Here is an 18973-nt window from a genome sequence, read left to right as displayed (position 1 = left end):
CGACGGCTCTCTTCGATGGCTTTCGTCATTGCGTGCCTTACTTGCCAAAGGCGCGAACCTTTTTCACAATCACGCACAGTCACTGTTCGATTTGAAAACGAGTTTCACGTCGTATTCTTCATCTTTATCTTCATATTCACTTCTGCGACATGAGACTCATTTTCGCATCGTTATTGCCGAGGGAAATTTTGCGAGTGTGAAATCGGTTCGCGTCGTTATTTGCCACATTCACAAAGTCTTCAGGATCATCTAATCAAATTGTAAAACTAAAAAACTCTTAATAATTTGCATCTATCGATGTAACTATCTCAATCGGTTAGAGAAATTCGACAGCTCGAGTAAGAGTCGGAAACAAAAACTGCGGTATAAGAAGGTGATGACGAAGAAGAGGTGAATAGAATAGGGCGCACAAGAGCGCCAGGACCAATTGTCATGTTAACTCGCACAAAGGATCGAATTCGATCCTAGTTTTAGAGAGAAGCTCGTTGGGGGAGGGACCGAGTGAAAATTGTTGAGTTATCTTTGAAACCTGGAAAATCACTTTCAGAAAAAAAAAGAAGGTCGAAAATGAGAGCATAAGAAAGGGCTGGCGAGAGGCAAAAAAAAAAGAATAGTGTTTAAGGGATCGTACGAGGTTGGCTGAGGACTGACATTGGCTGGTGGTTCCAGGGCGGTGGCAGCCCTCTGGAGGAGACGGTTCAAGCTCGAGTTCCGGTTGGCTGCCCGGCGCGTCCTCCACGAGGAACGAGCACGCCGGGTCCGAAAGCTACCAGAGCGGCGGCGTGGGTCACAACAACTCGAAGGGGCAGGATCTCTCGGTCCTGCTTCAGCATCATCATCATCAGCATCATCACCACCATGCCACCAGCCAACAGTCGTCGCAGCAACACACCCTCAATGCCCTCAACTCCCTCAACAGCCTGAACACTGAGCAGCTGACGATGATGCATCAGAAGCTGCAGAACAATCTCCATGGCCTCCAGCAGAGCACGAAGAACGATCAGCTGAATCTGATGCTACAGTCCTGCGCGAAAGACAAGATCGAAAGTATAGCGATGCTTCACCAGCAAACCCAGAGGCGGTTCCATCAGCAAATCGATAACGCAAATCACAGCGGTAAACCCAAGTGTCCCGAATGCGGCAAGATATACTCGAACAATTCCAACCTGAAGCAGCACATCGTCAACGTTCACACCGTGCAGACCGAGTACATCTCGTGTCACGTGTGCAACAAACAATTCAAAACCAAGCAGTACCTGCAGATCCACCTGCTTTCCATGCACGGCATCAGAAAACGAAAAAGCTACACCCTGTATCAGATGGCTCACGTGCAGACGCAACCGCAAGCATTGCAGTCTGCTTCTCAGGTTTCTGCGGCCCAGCAACAGTCTCAACAGTATTCCGTGGCGGACAGGTGGTCCGCCGAAGATAAACAGTGATCCGTAAATCAAACGAAGTAAAAAGCCTCGTGGTTATAACTAACGTGGTTGTAACATGTATACGAAGAATGTGGAGAACACTTTTTTGGGCGACGTGCAACAAAATCATTTGCTAATGCCTCCGGATGACGTGATAAAAAAAAAAAAGACACTGATAGAGGCAACGCTTTTGAGCTAATTTCTATTTCTCGGAACATACGAATGCACTGTGCGTGTATTTTCGCGCATCAAAGATGAGAACATGTGCTTGCGTCTCTTAGCGGAAGTGAGTTGACACTTACGGTAATTGCAGGTGCCGATGTGTGAGTGTATATATATGTATAGAATTTCTTTCTACGATGCGCTGGAGAGAGGTGCGTAGGCTATAACGTAACATAGGCTATAATGTTAGCTATTTTGACAATGGTATCTAAATGAATGTACATGCAATATTATACAAGATAGGAAATACGTTAAGTATTATTTTATGTTTTAGTTTCAAGATGATCTCATAGCTCATTTACTCTCTTCGACTGGCGAAGTCGAATTTTGTCAAAGAGCTTATACGAAGGCTGGCTCTGATTGTTTTAATTTTTACTTAAATTCTTTTTACAATATTTTCTTATAAAAATGAAAAAAATTTCTTAAAAAATTTATATTTAACAAAGACTGCAAAATGACTGAATATCTAAAGTTGCAAACTACTTTTTTGTTTGCTTCTTGCAAACTAGTTTAGTTATACAAAAAGAATTTAATAAATTAAAATTTTGTTGTTACGGTTATTAAATTAATGAATCATTGAAATTTAGTACTTATTTGTGAATTTTTAATTTATTAAAAATATGTACTAAATTTCTTCATATTTAATAGTATTAATATCTTCAAAATTAGACAACCAAATACGCGTAATCGGGAAAATTACAAAATTGTTGCAAATTCATATTTACATGTTTATTGTATCAAAAGCATTAATTATTAGCGTAACACCTCGAATAATTCGATTACACATTCCACCTCTCTCTCAGCGCATCAATTGCGGTTAAATTTGACCCTGAATATGCGTCGAAAAGGCCGCGCCTAAACGATCGAAGCTCACTCGCAGATATTCGTTTTTTATTAGAGCTCGGATAAGGGTGCGGAGGTGTCGATAGGTAAGGTGGAAGCGAAAGAGGGTGCTGGTACGAGAATTGGTCGACCTATTTTCGTCCCATACCGCAGTGCGCAGTTCGCCCTTCGCGGCGACGATAAGCAGGCCTCCTCGATTGGTCGGGAGAGGAAATACGGGAAAGAGCGTGAGAGAAACAGAGCTGGAAAAAGCTCCGCGAGGACTTTCGCGTAAAATTCTTTGCGATATAACTAGCGCGATAAGTAAAGTAGCATGACCGGCTTTCCGTTTCTTGAAAGGCGGACTGGCGTCGTGAAGCCATCCTGTCACGGTGTATTCATTCTTTACAGAATCGGTCTTCATGGGAGAGTTAGGCGGAATGAGGGATTACGTAGAAATAGGTGCCAGAGATACGAACTCCCACACCTTGAGGATCTATGCTCGTGATTAATTTCGTCTTCCTCGCATCGCTTCTTTCCTAAGAGCTTCCGAACTTTTATATATCAAATATATATTGATAAGAGTTGGCGGGAATTGAGATGAAAATTTCTATAAAAATGTCAATCAAACACACACGTAACAGAAACGCGTTTTTAAAAAATTATATATATAACAAATATTATATATATATAACAAATATATATATATATATATATATATATATATATATATATATATATATATATAAATAAAGACAATCGATTTTTAAATGTCACCAAGTTTCTACATTGAAACTTGCGTGAATAGAATCTTTTGCAAAGTTATTGGAAATAGAGTTGCAATATTAATTGCAACCTCATGACACGAGTATATCATAATTGAGACAAGCAATTACGCGTTTTGTATGTCGTAATTTTTCTCCGCTTCTAACAAGAAGAACAGAAATTGACAAACATTTTCACGAAGAAAAAAGTCCAGAATTAATCGACGCAGCATCACTTCATCTCGTGACGCGTATCGGGAGCATGAAAACATATACGTGTGTCACGCACGCTATCGTTCGTAATATTACGCGGGAGAAAGAGATAGGGTACGTCGTATTGATCTCGAGGATTCAACAAACAGCACCTAGTACCTCCCGCTCGTTCCTCTCTAACTCTGTCTTGCTTCTCCACCCAGTGCCAGTCCCGCCCCTCACCATCCCATTCCCTTTTTCCTTCGCCGTTGCCTCTCCCTGTCTCTCGTCGTGTTCCATACCATTCGATTCGCTCTTGCGTATACAGGATTTGATGAGGGCAAGCAACCCTGCTCGGACGATAATCGCAATTCCATTGTCGAGCTTTCGATCGCCGTCGGTCTTCTCTTGATACTTCGCGTAAAGAATCCGTCTCTTTCCGTATTTTCGTTATGACGGAAAATAAGATAGATGATTTTTTTTTTTTTTTTATATCGCAAGATGATGATATCTGGCAAAGTGAAATCTGGCCGTGGAATTTCTTACACTTTCGAAAACGCAATAATGCTAAAAATAATTATGATATCTTTAGACTTTTTTTTTAATTTTTGATAAGAGAACCTATCAATAGTTTATTTTTGGCTGTGAGAAAAAGAGTTCATGCAATTTTTACGTTCAATAGATAAAAGCGATTATATTTACTTTGCTCTATGTGTTGGACTTTGAGTACGACAGATCACTTTCACATATGTAAAATTTTAGTTATTTCTATTAAACAACGTCGTGGTTTTAAATCAATTTATAACGACGCAGTCGTTGAACGGCGGATATGATTTCCTAGAAGAGGCAAGCGGCGGGAAGTCGCGCGTGGGGGTAATTTAGTCATTCGTGAAAAGTAAGCATTCCGAGGGAATATTAATTTAACTAGCAGGGAGCCATTTCAATCCATCGATCTGGCGGCGCTTGTTAACAGCGCGAGTGCCTGTCTCGGGTTAGCAGATTGCCGATTTCCGCGGCCGGACGAACCGCGGCGAGCGAACGAGCCGGCGAGCGAGCGGGAGGAAGTCTGTCGTGACACGCGATGGCTGGGCCTATGACCATCGACCACGCGATGCCGCGGTCGCGTTTACCCTCGTTGCGAACCCCTGACAAAACAAACCCCGCCGGCTTATCCAATTCCGCGGTGTTTCCACGAATTTCTTCCATCTCGTGTCTCGTGCTTGACGCTCGCAACCCCCCCGTAAATGGAGGCAGAGCTTCGCATTTGTTCTCAGCAAACCCTCGGCTCACTTCTTCTTCCCTGCCTGTCCTCTTTTATCCGCGCACGTTCTTCTTCGACCACCCTCCCCCCCTCCTCTTTCCTCTCCTCCCCCTAACCCATTTCGTCGTGTTCTCCTTATTTTGTGCCGTCGGCGTAAAGCTCCGTCGCTTACGAGTGTGGTCTCGTCTAAAAGCACTCACCGGTACTCTGCTCGATTCGGGTGCGGCTGGGGATGGGATTTACTTCCGTCCCGAGACGCGTGGTAACCCAGTGACACGAAGCTCGATGCGGGAAGAACCGATACGATGGGATCAGCTGCGAAGCTGCGCCATCACCCGCATGACTCTTGCGGTTGTGATTGATGAACGCCATTTACTGATGCTTTTGCGTACTTTGAAAGTGATGCGGTAATTTATGAATCTTAGAGAGATGAGACTCGTATAATGGTTTCGATCAAACTGCACTTTCGCGAGGATAACGTAATTGTCTCTCATTTGTTCCTCCTTTCCGCTTATTGTTACAAAACTCGAGTGCAATTTATGTTTCAATTGCAAAATTGATTTCTAAGATGATCGATTGTATGTGTATTATTTTTAGAAATTTGTGTAAAGTTTAGACTTTATTTTTTACCGCTTATAAGCGCACATTTAGTGGTTTTTAAAAAGAGAATTCAAATTAGGAAAAAAAAAATCATTAAGTAATAAAATAATAATTTCTTTTCTAGGTATGTAAAACTTTTCCAGAAAATCCACAATAAAACAGATTTATTTTTACTAATATTTATATTATTATTATTTTCTAAATTAGAAAAATTCTTGCCATCTCTGAAATCTGGTCGCGACATGTGTCTAAGGCCTGTAGTGCCCTAAACATGTACTACATTTGGTGCTTATTGGTGCTCATGTAGTGCTCTGGTTACTGTATGAAAATTAAACATTCTTTTGGCAAACGAATATGATTGAATATTCGTCGAATAGCAGTAACGACAATTTCCTCGGGTGTTGTCCAAATATTACACGCGCTATCTTGACGAAAAATTCTTGCTGAGATTTAGCCGGAGGTTATAATATTTTTCCGGGGTTGTGCGTTTCGATCAAATTGCAATTCTTCCGAGTCAATGGCTCGTAGGAAAACCACAGTTGAGCAAAACTATATAATGTATGAATCAAAAAACACTAAGTTGATATTTATGATAAAATTGACAAAAAGAAACAATATATTGATTTTAATTTTGCTAAAAAAATGTAATATTTATATTAATTTAATATTTATATTATAATATTGCGCTAATTTAATTAAATTACGAGGTACTTTCTAGTCAAATTTTATTTAATATTAGTTTTATTTATTTTAATTTAAATATTAATTAAATTTAAATATTAAATATTAATTAAATTTATTTTAATTTAAATATTAATTTTATTGTTCTTTTTTTTCGTATTATTTATTATTCTAATTTTTTACATGCATATATCTATTAATTTTTCCTACACAATTAAAGTCTTATTAATAATTTGAAATTTTTTAATTCATTACCTTTAATCAAAAAACTGTCTTAGCTACCGTGCTATTTAAATATCTACGTGACCCAATCTCGAAAATTGAATTTAAAATCTCAGAGAATTTATTTTGATTTGCGATTTAAAAGTTCCAAGAACATACGTTCTCAGCTTGGCTGTGACATCGGAGACAATTACACCTATCATTCCGGCCACCGAAATTACGTGTCAGCGTGACTTATGTTCTTTTTGCGTTGCTCCTTATCTCGATTTCTCGCGCTGAATTCTAGTAGCCTACTACGAATCCATGTTCTTCGCTGCAAGGTCGGCTCTCGATCGCGCACTCTCGGCAGATTAGAGTCATCTATCACCCGGATCCGATTCGGATAACTTCGTTTCTACCGGGTCTGGTCAGATTCTTATCATCTCCACCAGGCTTTCTCCCCGCAAAAAATGCCGTAGTTTTACTACTGTTTGACCATTGCTACTCGACATCCTGCGCGATATTATTCGACACGTGTGACGTAACGGGAAAAAGGGTCCTAAGTAGATTTCATGGTGACGAAACAAACACATAGCAATCATGTGAGTTCACTGGCAATTTTATTTATGCTGCCGTGTGTGTACACGTACGTCACAGCCGCGCAACATATGGATGGAGGAACGTAGAAAAGATTTTCTTTTCCTTTTCTTCGTCCTTAATTTTTGCTGACCACTCGCATTCCCCGGACATCCATTCGAACCGGATGCGGGAGAAAAGAGAAAAAGAACTTTAAAGAAAAAAAATCGATGTAAACATCAAGTAACATCCCATTTTTTTTCAAGAGAGAGTTTGTATTGCGCAGTATATGCAAAAATATATTTTTGTTGGTGTACATATTCTCCTTTTTCAATTTTTGAAATATTTATCAATTATTTTTCCAATTAATCCTAACTCTAACTGAATCTCTGATTTCAATAATAGAGCAAATTTAGTCTAACGTTATTATTTTTCTATGGTAAATGTTATTTTTACATTCTAAAAATAAATACGTTCGCGATTTTTCTTTACCTCCATTCAAAATTTCGTGTTTTAAAGATTGAAGAGGCTTAAAGTGGAGACGCGCAGGCTAATGACGCAATCAAATTGTTTGAAATGAAAATCGCAGTTTCAAAACAAAAATCTGTACGAGAGAAAAAGATCCGGAAATGAGACGAGATTGGATGTAGTAGCCTACTTTTGGGAGTGGCGATTCCATTAGATATATTTCAGGGGTTAGGGATAGCAGATAGAAACACACATAGGCGGTCCACGAAGTGGGCGGAGAATGCTGGAGGATATCGCGGGAAGGATAAAAATGAGCTTCTTGCGCGATAAGCAGAGCAACGAGACGAATGCACGGTGTCACGTGTTGTTTCCCTTCAGCCATCTCCGCTTTTTTTTGTCTGTCTGTCCTTTGGTATCCTTCTCCATTTGACCTTATCCCGTCGCCCATTTCGTCTCTTGCCTTCTTAATGTCCCAAGCGCCCCTTTTCTCCGCCTTCGTAAGATCCACGTGCTGTTATCCCGCACGAGTAGTAAGAGCGATTCGAAGAATGGTTCATCATGTATTATTACGTCTTCCCGGTAAATGACAATTACAATTCCCTTTTGGAACTTTCTTCTCTCTCTTATCGTATTAGTTTTGACATTATTCGGCAAATGACTATTTTTTGTATGTGGCACATGTCTCGCCAATCTAAATACATTATCCCAAAATATTTGCAAGACGTGGCTAAAACGATGATATAAAGAACATATATTGCAATAGTTTATTACGTTTCATGAAAATTCAATTCTTGTCTTTGATTTCGCAATAATTCGCAATAAAACTTTAGAAAATATTGCACAAACTTGATGGATCGACAGAGAAATAACAAACGGCAGAGAAAAATATAGTGCCTTTATATTTGCGCCACGCGTCCGAAATCATCGTTACGGGTACTCGACTTTAATCTCACTGTCCTATCGATTCTCGTCGATATGAACGAAAAACGAGAACGTATTTTATGAACGTTGCAATAGCGCGGCAAACGTTGCGCCGCCGGCCGAAAAAAAATTACCTCCGAAATCCACTTAACGCAATAAAAACGGCAGACATCAAAGGCGAAATCTCATCAACGAGGATGAGCTCAAATATGCTTTTACCAGAAAAAAAGCACGAGCTCTTAAACAAATTGACAACAATAAACGGATATTTTTGCGTCAAAAAATAATGCCTGCAACGATGATTACGAGGGACAAATTGTATTATAATTACGATGAACATACTTCTCCAACTTTTCTGTATAATCCAATATTTGAATAATAAAATATGATATTACATAAAAGATAGCTAATATAACTAATAAAATGTTAAATGAAACGGCACAATGCGAAGAATTTAATTCGCTTTTATATAAAATTATTTGGTTTAAATTTGGAAAATATGAACGTAATTGCAATGCAAGATTTTCCGCGATTAGTTCACAAAAAGATTTGCGAACAATCTTTTCGTTTCGAAACGCAAAAGTTACGGCCGATTGCACCAACCGAAACGGCTCCGTTCACGACACGCGCGACAACTTTCGCGGGGAAAACAAAAAACGGGGTCCGTGAAAGACGAACTTCGAAGCTAGCAACTTGTCCATTTTCCGATGCCGGCGGCGCTCTTACTACTAGGATTCAATCAAACTTGCAAAGCTTTCGAGCACTCGGTGCCGAGCTCTCGTTCCCGGATTACTCGCGAGTAAACAGCGACTGCACGGCCTCCAGCGCGACGTCGGGCATTGATAAGAAGACGCCGTGAAACGAAGGCTTGGATGCCCGTCCAGCGGGTACTAGTTTGTACCTCGTTCGGCATTCTCTCTTTCTCTCTCTCTCTCTCTATCTCTCTCGCGGAGAAGAGTTTGCGAAGGGAAAATTAACGGATGGAAGGGCGGAGGAGACGGGGATGATGTGAATTGAGGGTGGAGTACTGTGGAAAATCAATGTGGTCATAGAAGAAAAGCGAGTGGGGGGAATAGATAGGACCGAGGACAAGGATCCTTTATGTCGGGTCACGTCTTTAATAAACCTTGCGTGGCGCGGCTGCGACGGGCTTAATCAATCTTCAAGTTGAGGCGTACGAATGCTGCATTCGTGAGAAATTTACGGTGCTACTTCTACTAGACTGATCGCGATGGTAAAATTTGCGGATAAGACAAGGCGTGCCTAGACAATCGTCGCTTTCTAATGACGCATATATTCAGAAACTGAGATTTACAGGAAGTTCTCGTTTAACAGAAAGGTCCGCTCGAAACCCTTTGAGGATAATAATTTTGACGACTGTCAGTAAAAAGAAAAAAAAAGAACAAAAGTAACCCAACGCTTGCCGAAGCGAGGGTTGAAGTTGTTTATGATGTTCTTGTAAACGGATTTCTACCTGTTCGTAACAAATAGTAACAAATATCTATGCCTTCCTCTGGCGTGTAACCCTTTTTCTTTCGCACAAAAATTATATTACGTGTCTTGTGAATAAGTAAAATGTTTAATGCATGGTCAAATTCTTCCCTTTTTTTTTTTTTTTTATTGTATATCTCTCGGTGCAATACATTTTTATTACGTTTTTACGCATTTTCAGATTTAAAACCGTTCACTCTTCAACTATTTTGTTCCGTAAAAACTAAAAGTTTTAGTTTTTGTAGACTGTCGGACGTTTTGTTATTCGGACGGAAACTGAAAGAAGCCGACAAATTTTCAAATTAAACTTTAAAACTTATTTAAATTACCCATTGAGTATATTGTAAATCGGATGGAATTTTTTCAAAGGTCAAAAATGTTTGAACGTTGAAAACGGATTTTTCTAAAGCCTCGAAAAACAAGGAGTTTTGTGGAAAAATTTGACAAAAATCGAAAGACAAATTTAAATTTTATTTTTCTTATTCTATTTACCTTAGATTTGATCTTGGTTACTTATCATTATTATTGATCTTCTTAAACATAATAATGTCAATCCTGCCAAAGACTATATAAACTTTCAGAATTGTTTGCAATTTTTGCTTCAAATGGAATCATAAAATATAATAGATCAGTTTGACGAATCTAAATTTATACGTGAACTCTCATATTCAAGTTCTCTCTTTCGTCTAGCCAAGCAAAAGGGTATCGAAAAAAACATATAAAAATTGAGAATTGTCGATCGCTAAAGGATCATCAGCGGTATTAGTAAGCGACGCGCCTGGTGCTACGTCAGGGAGGCATTTCACGAAAGAGCGAGATAGAATCCGCGTGAAAGAGCGAGGAGAAGAAGAGAGAGGGTTAGGAGACCAGAGAGGCGGAGAGAAGCGAAATGAGAGACAGAGCAGACGGAGGCAGAGAGGGTAGGATAGCGGGAGAGGGAGTGATAGAGAGAAAAACACAGAGGCCGCGCTTCCCCCGAGGGTCCTGGGATCGATCCCTGTGCAATTTCCCGCACATGTCCGCATTGATCTGCCCTCACTTGCCCCCGGCACCTACCCCTCGCCACCACTCAACCACCACCACAGTCGCCGCCGCGGCCGCCACCATCGCCGCCGCCGCCAACCACCCTAAGCTTCTTCGGTCGTACCTCCGATTGCCCAAACGCCTACTCCTAAACCCCCCGCCTCCCCCCTCCCCCATCCGTCACTGCTCCCTTCGCGGACCAAAGTCATTCCAACTACGTCAATTCACCCTCTACTTTCTTTTTTTTTTTTCTTAATGCGCTCGAGTCTCACGCACTGCGGCTTAACGCACGCATGTCACGCGCGCCATAGATACAATTCCCTTCGACAGTCGCCGATACGGCTCGAGTTTCTTTTTATGAGTTTGACCGGGAACCAGGCAATCGTGACGTATTTGTAGACGCGTACAGTTTCTCAAATGATTGATGCGTCCATTGCAGATAATTTCTTTTACAGTAATATCGACGAACAGCTTTGCGTTAAGATGATATCCAAATATTTTTTTTTCAACGTTTCCTCGTAACGTTAACTGATTTGTATTTTTTACAAACTTTTTTCAGGGCATTTTATTTTATGCGCTTTCCGATGCCTTGCGTTCAAAACCTTTTACAAAGTTTCGGTTATCCCACGCGATTCTCGTCGGCAATCTCCCGAGGCGAAATTCACTCCGAATACGTAAATCCACCCTTTATTTCCTTCTAACGTGCCTGGAACGCGCGCACTCGCGTCTTAACACACGCGCGTCACGCACAGCGATCCACCCCGTTCAACGTCTTCCAATACTCTTTCCTACCCTTCTTCCAAACCTCCTATATCCGTGCAATTCCGTATCACGTTCGGTCCAATCTCCTATTGGTTATATATCTTTCTTCTGACACATATTTCTGAAAATGTGTTGCTAAATAACAATCTTGCTAGCTATTTCATAAATATATTTTATATATTATATAAATACGATTTATTGTACGTTTCAATATCAAGCCTTAAATATCAGAAATTCTTAAAATGTTTATTCCATACATTTTTCATTTATTTTCACTCGGGCTTGAATTATTTAACTCGAACCACTGTCATATATTTATTCGTAATGACAATTCCGTGGAAAAACAAGTCTCATTGGTGAAGTAAATTTTTATTTCGACTATTTTTACGCTGATACTCTTATCTGCCATGTTTCTCTCCTTTTATACGTCTATATTTCTGTATTCTCCGTTATTACCACCATTGCCAAGCAATCTCAGTTTCATCCAGCCGGCTCCGGCCGTCCGGTCGCTTCATTCTAACCCTCCCGTTTGCAAATCCAACTTGCCAGGCGAAAGTCGTTTCAACTATGTGAAATCGCCCCTCTTCCTCCCCCCTTCTAAACATTCCTCCTGCGTAATACACGTGCGTGTCACGCACGATACGTATCCCGCTAGTTGGGGGAAACTTTTCGGCGGAAGACACGGTTTTTCAATTCTAGGAAAAGGCGACTCATTCTATTCCATTTCGTTTCATAAACTTCTCTAGGAAGAGCCTCAAAGAATATCAAATTGTTTTGTCGTGTTATCTAGAAAACTTTTTAAGTACAGAAATCTGTCGTGCAAAAAAAACTTGAAGAAATTTAGTTCAAAAATTGATTTCAGTTAAGAGAGAGAGAGAGAGAGAGAGAGAAATACTTCGTGACGTATATTATTTTTAGATGTTTTAAATTAATTTAAACCGTAAGCAAATTAATGTAGTTAAAATAAAACTGAATCGAAAGAAAATACGGTCCTACAAATGTAAGTTAATCTGTGAAAATGGAAAAATCTAGAAATTGTTTTAGCAACCACGAATTTAGCAAATTAATGTCTTTCATTTCGTGAAAAATGCATAGTACTGTCGAGTGGAATACTAATTAAACTTGGATGTTAAGAGATCGGATAGGGATGCCAAGGTCAGAAATTTAAATGTCTCGATCAATTACTGCGAGAGCGATGCAGCTCATGCAATACAAAACGCTATGCCCTTCGCATCCTCGCCCCGCACGCGAGGAAATGAGCGAAAGAGCGAAAGTTGAGCAAAAGTATCTCTCATCGCAATGCGCAGCGTACTCTTCTTTTTTTCATCCTCGGAGAAGTAAAAAACTCGAATCGTGTTGAGGGGAAGTTGGTAGGCTATCTAAATTAAACTTTTCTATCCCTTCGGGTAGAATCCCTCCATCCCACTCGTCGAGTGCCATATATCAAACCGCCTGTCATAAACCTAAGCCCTAAGTTGTGCTGTTGATGTAACCAATCGTTAACAAAGACTGGCTGCGGAAGCCAGGTGTGATCATAGTTTTATAGGGAGTGACGAAGTACCGAAGTAGATGTCGGTATTAACGAACTCTCGAACAGTTCCTTTCGAAGCTGTCAATTTTGTAAAAATTCCTAATAAATAAATACGTTTTATTCGAAATTATTTTTAAAAATATACGTTTGCAGATAGAGATTTAAATAGCTCAATCATTACGAAAGCGATGCAATTTATGCAATACGCTATGATCATACTTGGCTTCCAATACCAACTTTGTTAACGAATGATTACATCAGCGTTTTGATAGAATCCTTAGAACTTGAACTTTTGACATATAGCTTGATATAGAATATTACAATCGACGGAGTAAACAATTTAGTCCAAGTTTGAAGAACCAGCGTAGCGCAACGTACGCGAAACGTCAAGATTTAAACTCTCCCTCGATTTCTGATTAATTCTCTCGGGATGCTGCGGAAAAATGCCGATGGTTGTTTCTCGTTTTACCGCCGCAACATCGAATCGAATTTCGATGTAGCACATCAAGGCTCGTTTCTCATTTTCGTAACACTCCCAAGAATAGGCATTGCACCGCCGCATATCGATTACCGCGCGCGCGTGTGTGTGTATATATGTGTATATCTTTCTCTCTTTCTCTTCTCTCAACGAGATCGACGTTTTCGAATCGCTCGCCCCTGCGGTAACGCGAGGCAGACGCGAAAGGACTTTCCCGGAAGCCCGAAGACATCGATCTTCGGGCTCCCTTCGGCCAATCAGCGTGCTGACTGCTCCTCGAGAAGCAGGTCCTCGTTAATGCAGCGCAATTCGTCGGAGCGACGCCGCTAATGGACTGGCGCAATCATCCTGGCTCGCTACCGAATCTCCCTCTCTGTCGACAACATTGGCGTTTCTCCTTTCCTCCGCCCTATACCTTTCGTCCTACTTGAACTTCTTTGCGAAAACCTCGACCTTCGTCCGATCGCTGCATCATCTTCTCGTTTTTCATCTTTTCTCTCTTTCTCTCTCTCTCTCTCTCTCTCTCTCTCTCTCTCTTCCTCCCTCCCTCCTCCTTTCCTCCCACACCCTCTCTCTTTCTCGCAGAATTTCTGAACAGACTATCTATCAACCGACTTCAGCCGTTTCCCAATTGTGCGGCATAAAATGTTTGTAATCACACAACGATGACAATTCCGAATAATGTTGGTTATAATGCTCGAGTAAGAAATTTTTATATACTATTGAAAATAATCAGACGAGTATCAGAATTTGTCGTTGGAATCTATGTCATATTTGAATTTTTTAATAATATATTTATAATTTTCGAAATTTGGAAGTTTTATAGTTGTAGCAAATTTGATAATTTTTCGAATTAGGTCAGAGTAATTTTAGGAAAGCTTATAACTTGCTTTAGTTATTATAGAAACATCCCTGTAATGAAGTAAAATGAAATCCTTCAAAACGAATCAATATTCGATTCTGTTAAAAGCAGTTGCTTTTCTATCATTTCATTATAACGAAAATAGTTTTAATTTTATCTTATCGTAAGAACATTTAATTTAATATCGTTAAACTCGGTAAATTTAGAGACGCACATCCATCTTTTCTCTTAACAAAATTAAAATATTATCTTTTATTTCACTAGCTTTGAAATCAAGTTAAGAGGAGAAAGAATAAATTTTTATTTCCTCAACTGTCCTCCCGCGGAACTTTCTACATTTTCTGAAGAGGTAATTTCGTTTTAGAAAGAATTTCTCGAAGGAAATCACGTCCCTTCGTTTATCTTCTCTAAATCTCTTAGCATCTTTTCCTATTTCCACAGTCCTTCATCATTCCGGCTATCCTTTTTGCCCTTTCCCACTTCTCTCTCTCCGCCGTTTCTCTCGCCTATCCCTTCGCATTTTGTCTTTCCGCCCATCGCTCTTTTCCACACCCTACACCCATCGTTCTATCATTCTCTTCTGTCCGATCGGTTCGAAGGTTCGCTGTAATCAGGTGAACACGTACACCTCGATCAATCGAATCTGAATTTTTAAGATTTCCCAACAGATTACGGCCTTATTGAAATATATTTCACGTTAACGGAAAATTGCGCGATAAGAATTTTTCAAACCTTGATTAGAACGAAATATTGATTCCTGCATGTAATCAACTGATTATTTAACAATGTTTGTCCAAACAAATTAAACAAAGATTTAATTTTCCATGCATTTTATAACTTGTAAATTCGAAAGATTTCAAAATGAATAAAGATTAAATAAATTGAATTATTGAACGTTTAATATGCAGTGGATATATGCTTTTACAAAAATATTAATAGTCGGAAAATTATTTATTTTTGCATTTATATATAAGTATTTCCATTAATATTCGCAAAGTACGAAAATGCAATTGGATGATAAAAGATGAAAATGAAAAGAAAAAAGAATCCAATTTAATGCTTTAGAAGCGATGTGACCTTAATTCCACCCGAATTCTGGTGTAGCCCGATTGATATATAAATCATCGTGGAATACGGTTTCCCGCGGTTTGCGTTATATAGGTATACGCACGTCTGTAATTCTAATAAATTGGTTTGTCATCCGCCATAAATCAGACAGCAGTCTACATACTGCGCTCCTCTTTTGCATGTTGTTCATCCTAGGTTTGGCGAACAAAAGTCAATTTCGAGAATAGAATAGGACGGTCATACAAATATCGTTGACCGAATTTCAGCTCAGAGTTATTTTTGCTAGCGTTCCGGAGATTATTTTTCTTTTCTGTCGTTGAAAAGCGACGCTTTTAAAAATAATAGCTTATTCGCTCACCAAACGCCATTATTGACAATTGTTTCCCTTTTTAGATTCAATCACTCTAAATTTGTGAGAGAATTATATTTGTAAAATATATGTCGACAATTCTGGACTTCTCGCGATTAGATATTTCAAAACTCGGGGTCGATTTTTCTTTACCAACATATACGAGACACACACACATACGCATACAAAGATAAAATATAAACTGGATTACCCATCACGATATTCGCGTAAATTATCAGTGATTACTAAGAGACTACTCAAGGAGTTTAGATAGGAAAATTCGAAAATGGGGCATAACGATAATCGGAAGGAGAGACTGTTATGTGAATTGAATACCCCTCACACGATGGATCCACGCATCCTTCCATTTTACGTAATGAGACGTGCACGAAAGTGGGAGAGGCCTTATGCTTAGAGATTCGTAGGAAAGATAGTCGTAACGAGGCGTAGAGAGTGGATCAATACGAGGGTTCTTACGTAGTTCGCTTACTCTCGCCCTGTCTTCCTTGTTCCCGCTCCACCCTGCTGCTCTTCCTTATCTCTTTCTTCCGACTCCTCCATTTCTCTCAGCTTCATCCTCGCGCTTTTTCTCTCTCTCTCTCTCTCTCTATCTCTTTTAGTTTGTCCGTCTTTCTTTTCCTTATCTCTCTCCTGTCTTTCTCTTCCTCTCTGTCTCTCTGTCTCTCTCTCTCTCTCAGTCTCTCTCTTCAAGAATTTGATGTGCGAGTGCACAAAGACGAAAGTGGGCGATAGATCAAGCACGATTATCTTTCGCTTGCTCCCCGAATTTTTCGCCCCGTTCATAAGACGCGTAGGAAGCGCGATTTAAAATGATTTCGTGAGTGCGCTATGATGCCGAGTGTACATTCGATTATGACGACCGAAAGTCGCCTCCATCTTCTTGATGCAAAAATGGTGCCAAAATTTAAAAAAAAAAAAAAAAAAAGGGATAAACAACAGGAATGCCGTAGCGACGCGTAATGTGATTTAGCCTAGGGTCGTCGAAATAAATTTTGGATAAGAAACAACATCAACAACAACATCAACAACACACCAAACATCCTACAACCGGGCATGCCCTGAGAGTACGAGAGTAGTGCGAGTGTGTATGCTAGAACAAGGTGAGAGAGAGAGAGAGAGAGAGAGAGAGAAAGAGAGAGAGAGAGAGAAAGAGAGAGAGTATGTACGCGGTGGAGAAAGACGGATGGATCGGGCGCGAAAGTGCGCCTGAGGGTGCGGAACAAATAAGAGATAGGGAGAGTAAGAAAGACGGAGTGCGAGAGAGAAAGTCAGACAGAGAGAAAGGAATCACGTGCGATTGGCCACATGTGTGGCTCAGGCTGCAACAAGCGAGAGGGAGGGAGAGAGCGACAGAAAGAAAGAATGAAAGGTATAACGTGTGTGCGAATATGTGCTGCCTATGCGAGTTCGTTGTGTGACAGAGAAAGCGTGATCGAGGTATCGAAAGAAGCGGAGAGGACAGAGAACGTGAGAGAGCGAATGCACGCGAAATAGAACTTGCAAAAGAAAGAATGAGTGTGAGTGATTGAGAGAGAGAGAGAGAGAGAGAGAGAGAGAGAGAGAGAGAGAGAGAGAGAGAGAGAGAGAGAGAAGGAGAGAGAGAGAGAGAAGGGCGAAAGAGGGAGAGAGAGAAAGAGAGAGAGACGGAGAGGTAGCGAGAGAGAAAGAAGTTGTGGTAGGGAGAGAGAGAGAGAGAGAGAGAAAGCGAGGAAAGAAACAGTATCAATTGACGGGCACGTCCTGGTTGTAGGATCGGCGTTGCCGAGGGAGGAGGCCGCGATGGCGGTCGCCGCCACCGATACCACACAGGCGGTGGAGAATTTCGCGAGGCTCTACACGGCACTGCGCCACGACGACGCTAGGCCTCTATGCCGCTACTGCGGCCGTAGCTACTCGTCGCCGAGCAACCTGCGGCAGCACGTGAAAAACGTCCACTCGAACTGGCCGTCGCCGGACACGTGGCCGCAGTGCAACGTATGCGGCAAGCGGTGCAAGACGAAGCACTACCTAATCAATCATCAGCTGCAGGCGCACGGCATCCATCAGAGGCCTAACATGAACAATCCCGCCGTCCAGCAGCAGCAGCAACAGCATCAATCGCCCTCTTCGTCGTCGTTGCCATGAGTACGTTTGGCGTCGTCGTCCGCGGATCGTCGGGAAGCGCGTCGAAATACAATCAAGTCCTCGCCGCTCGTCGAGAAGCTTTAGTCGATATCGTGCGGTCGGAAACGCGGGGATTGCTGCCAGCTTGATAAGGCTTTTAGAAGTCATGATGGGGACTTTCGTCGCCGCCACGGCTGGCATCGCGCCGGCTGTCCACCCGAAATTTGTTTAATCCGTTTACGGAATGAAACTCACGAACGTTAAAGCGAATGGTGGTCGGCGCGCAGCGGCGGGGAATATCCGAATGCGATCTCTGGGGGCATTAGTAAGCGACGGCGACTGAAATCACTTTTGCACCCACATTGTAGTTTTCACATTGTAGCAAACATTATCAATAATGCTTTTATAATGAATGGGAACGAGATATTAATTGAAATTGCGTAATGAAAGAGAATAAACAGCGCAAAGGATTTCAAGCCCTCTGGTACGCAAAATCACTTCCGACCGCGACAAAATGAATTAATCCAATCGTCAGATGTTTTGCATAGACTTTGTGACGACGGCAGACGAAGCGCACGCCTAAACACAATACTGAAATAATTGCAGCGGTAATTAAAAATACAAAATACTGAGATTTATATAGCGCGAGTCAGAAAAGATCATCGATTTTATATTTTAATGCTGCGCATCAAATTAAGCGTATACGGAACTGAACGAGTATACGAAAATTGACTCGCGAACGCCTGATTTTAAATAATTACATGAACGCATAATTATAACAAACACACACGCAATAGGTTTATCGAGAAGTTAGCATCGATTAGCATGTTTGCGAATTTAGGATCTCTCGAACACCTCCGTCATCTTTTCACCGAAAATCCAGCTACTCGTAGCCAAAGATCTTCAATTTGAATAATATTCCCACTTCCCCACTTAAAGAGCATAGTTAAATGGCAGCATTAATTGTCCATACTCTCTTGCACGATGCAGACTCCTTCCAACTGTATTCAAGTAAAGGGCAGTTATCCAGTTATAAATTTTGACGACATATCGTATTTTTATTTCTGTAGAAAATTTAATTTATATCATCTTCATCACATTCCGAACACCCCAGCTATGTGTCAACATCTTATCATGATCTCAATTATGTGACATCTAA

General features: G+C 40.8%; 2 protein-coding genes across 3 annotated transcripts in view; both read left to right on the top strand.

Annotated features, from left to right (window-relative positions):
• Window positions 1–18973, top strand: part of LOC105676334 (protein abrupt) — a 93044-nt gene that overhangs the window by 52808 nt on the left and 21263 nt on the right. The window contains exon 8 of one of the 2 annotated variants that reach the window (XM_012374120.2): window positions 670–9534. The exons of the other annotated variant lie outside the window; for it this stretch is intronic. Within the exon in view, the coding sequence (XP_012229543.2) occupies window positions 670–1439 (770 nt within the window). The 3' untranslated portion in view covers window positions 1440–9534. Of the gene's footprint in view, window positions 1–669; window positions 9535–18973 lie in introns of those variants that run through there. 2 annotated transcript variants of the gene reach the window in all.
• LOC136998575 (GDNF-inducible zinc finger protein 1-like) lies at window positions 16924–18290 on the top strand. Its single transcript, XM_067351500.1, has 2 exons — window positions 16924–17080; window positions 17462–18290. Exons 1-2 carry the CDS (start codon window positions 17017–17019, stop codon window positions 17833–17835), a joined length of 438 nt encoding a protein of 145 aa, XP_067207601.1. The 5' UTR covers window positions 16924–17016; the 3' UTR covers window positions 17836–18290.

This window comes from Linepithema humile, chromosome 3 (genome assembly GCF_040581485.1).
Source record: "Linepithema humile isolate Giens D197 chromosome 3, Lhum_UNIL_v1.0, whole genome shotgun sequence".
Taxonomy (NCBI): Eukaryota; Metazoa; Arthropoda; class Insecta; order Hymenoptera; family Formicidae; genus Linepithema; species Linepithema humile.
The sequence above is the reverse complement of the archived record's forward strand: the minus strand, read 5'-3'. Positions and strand labels throughout refer to the sequence as shown.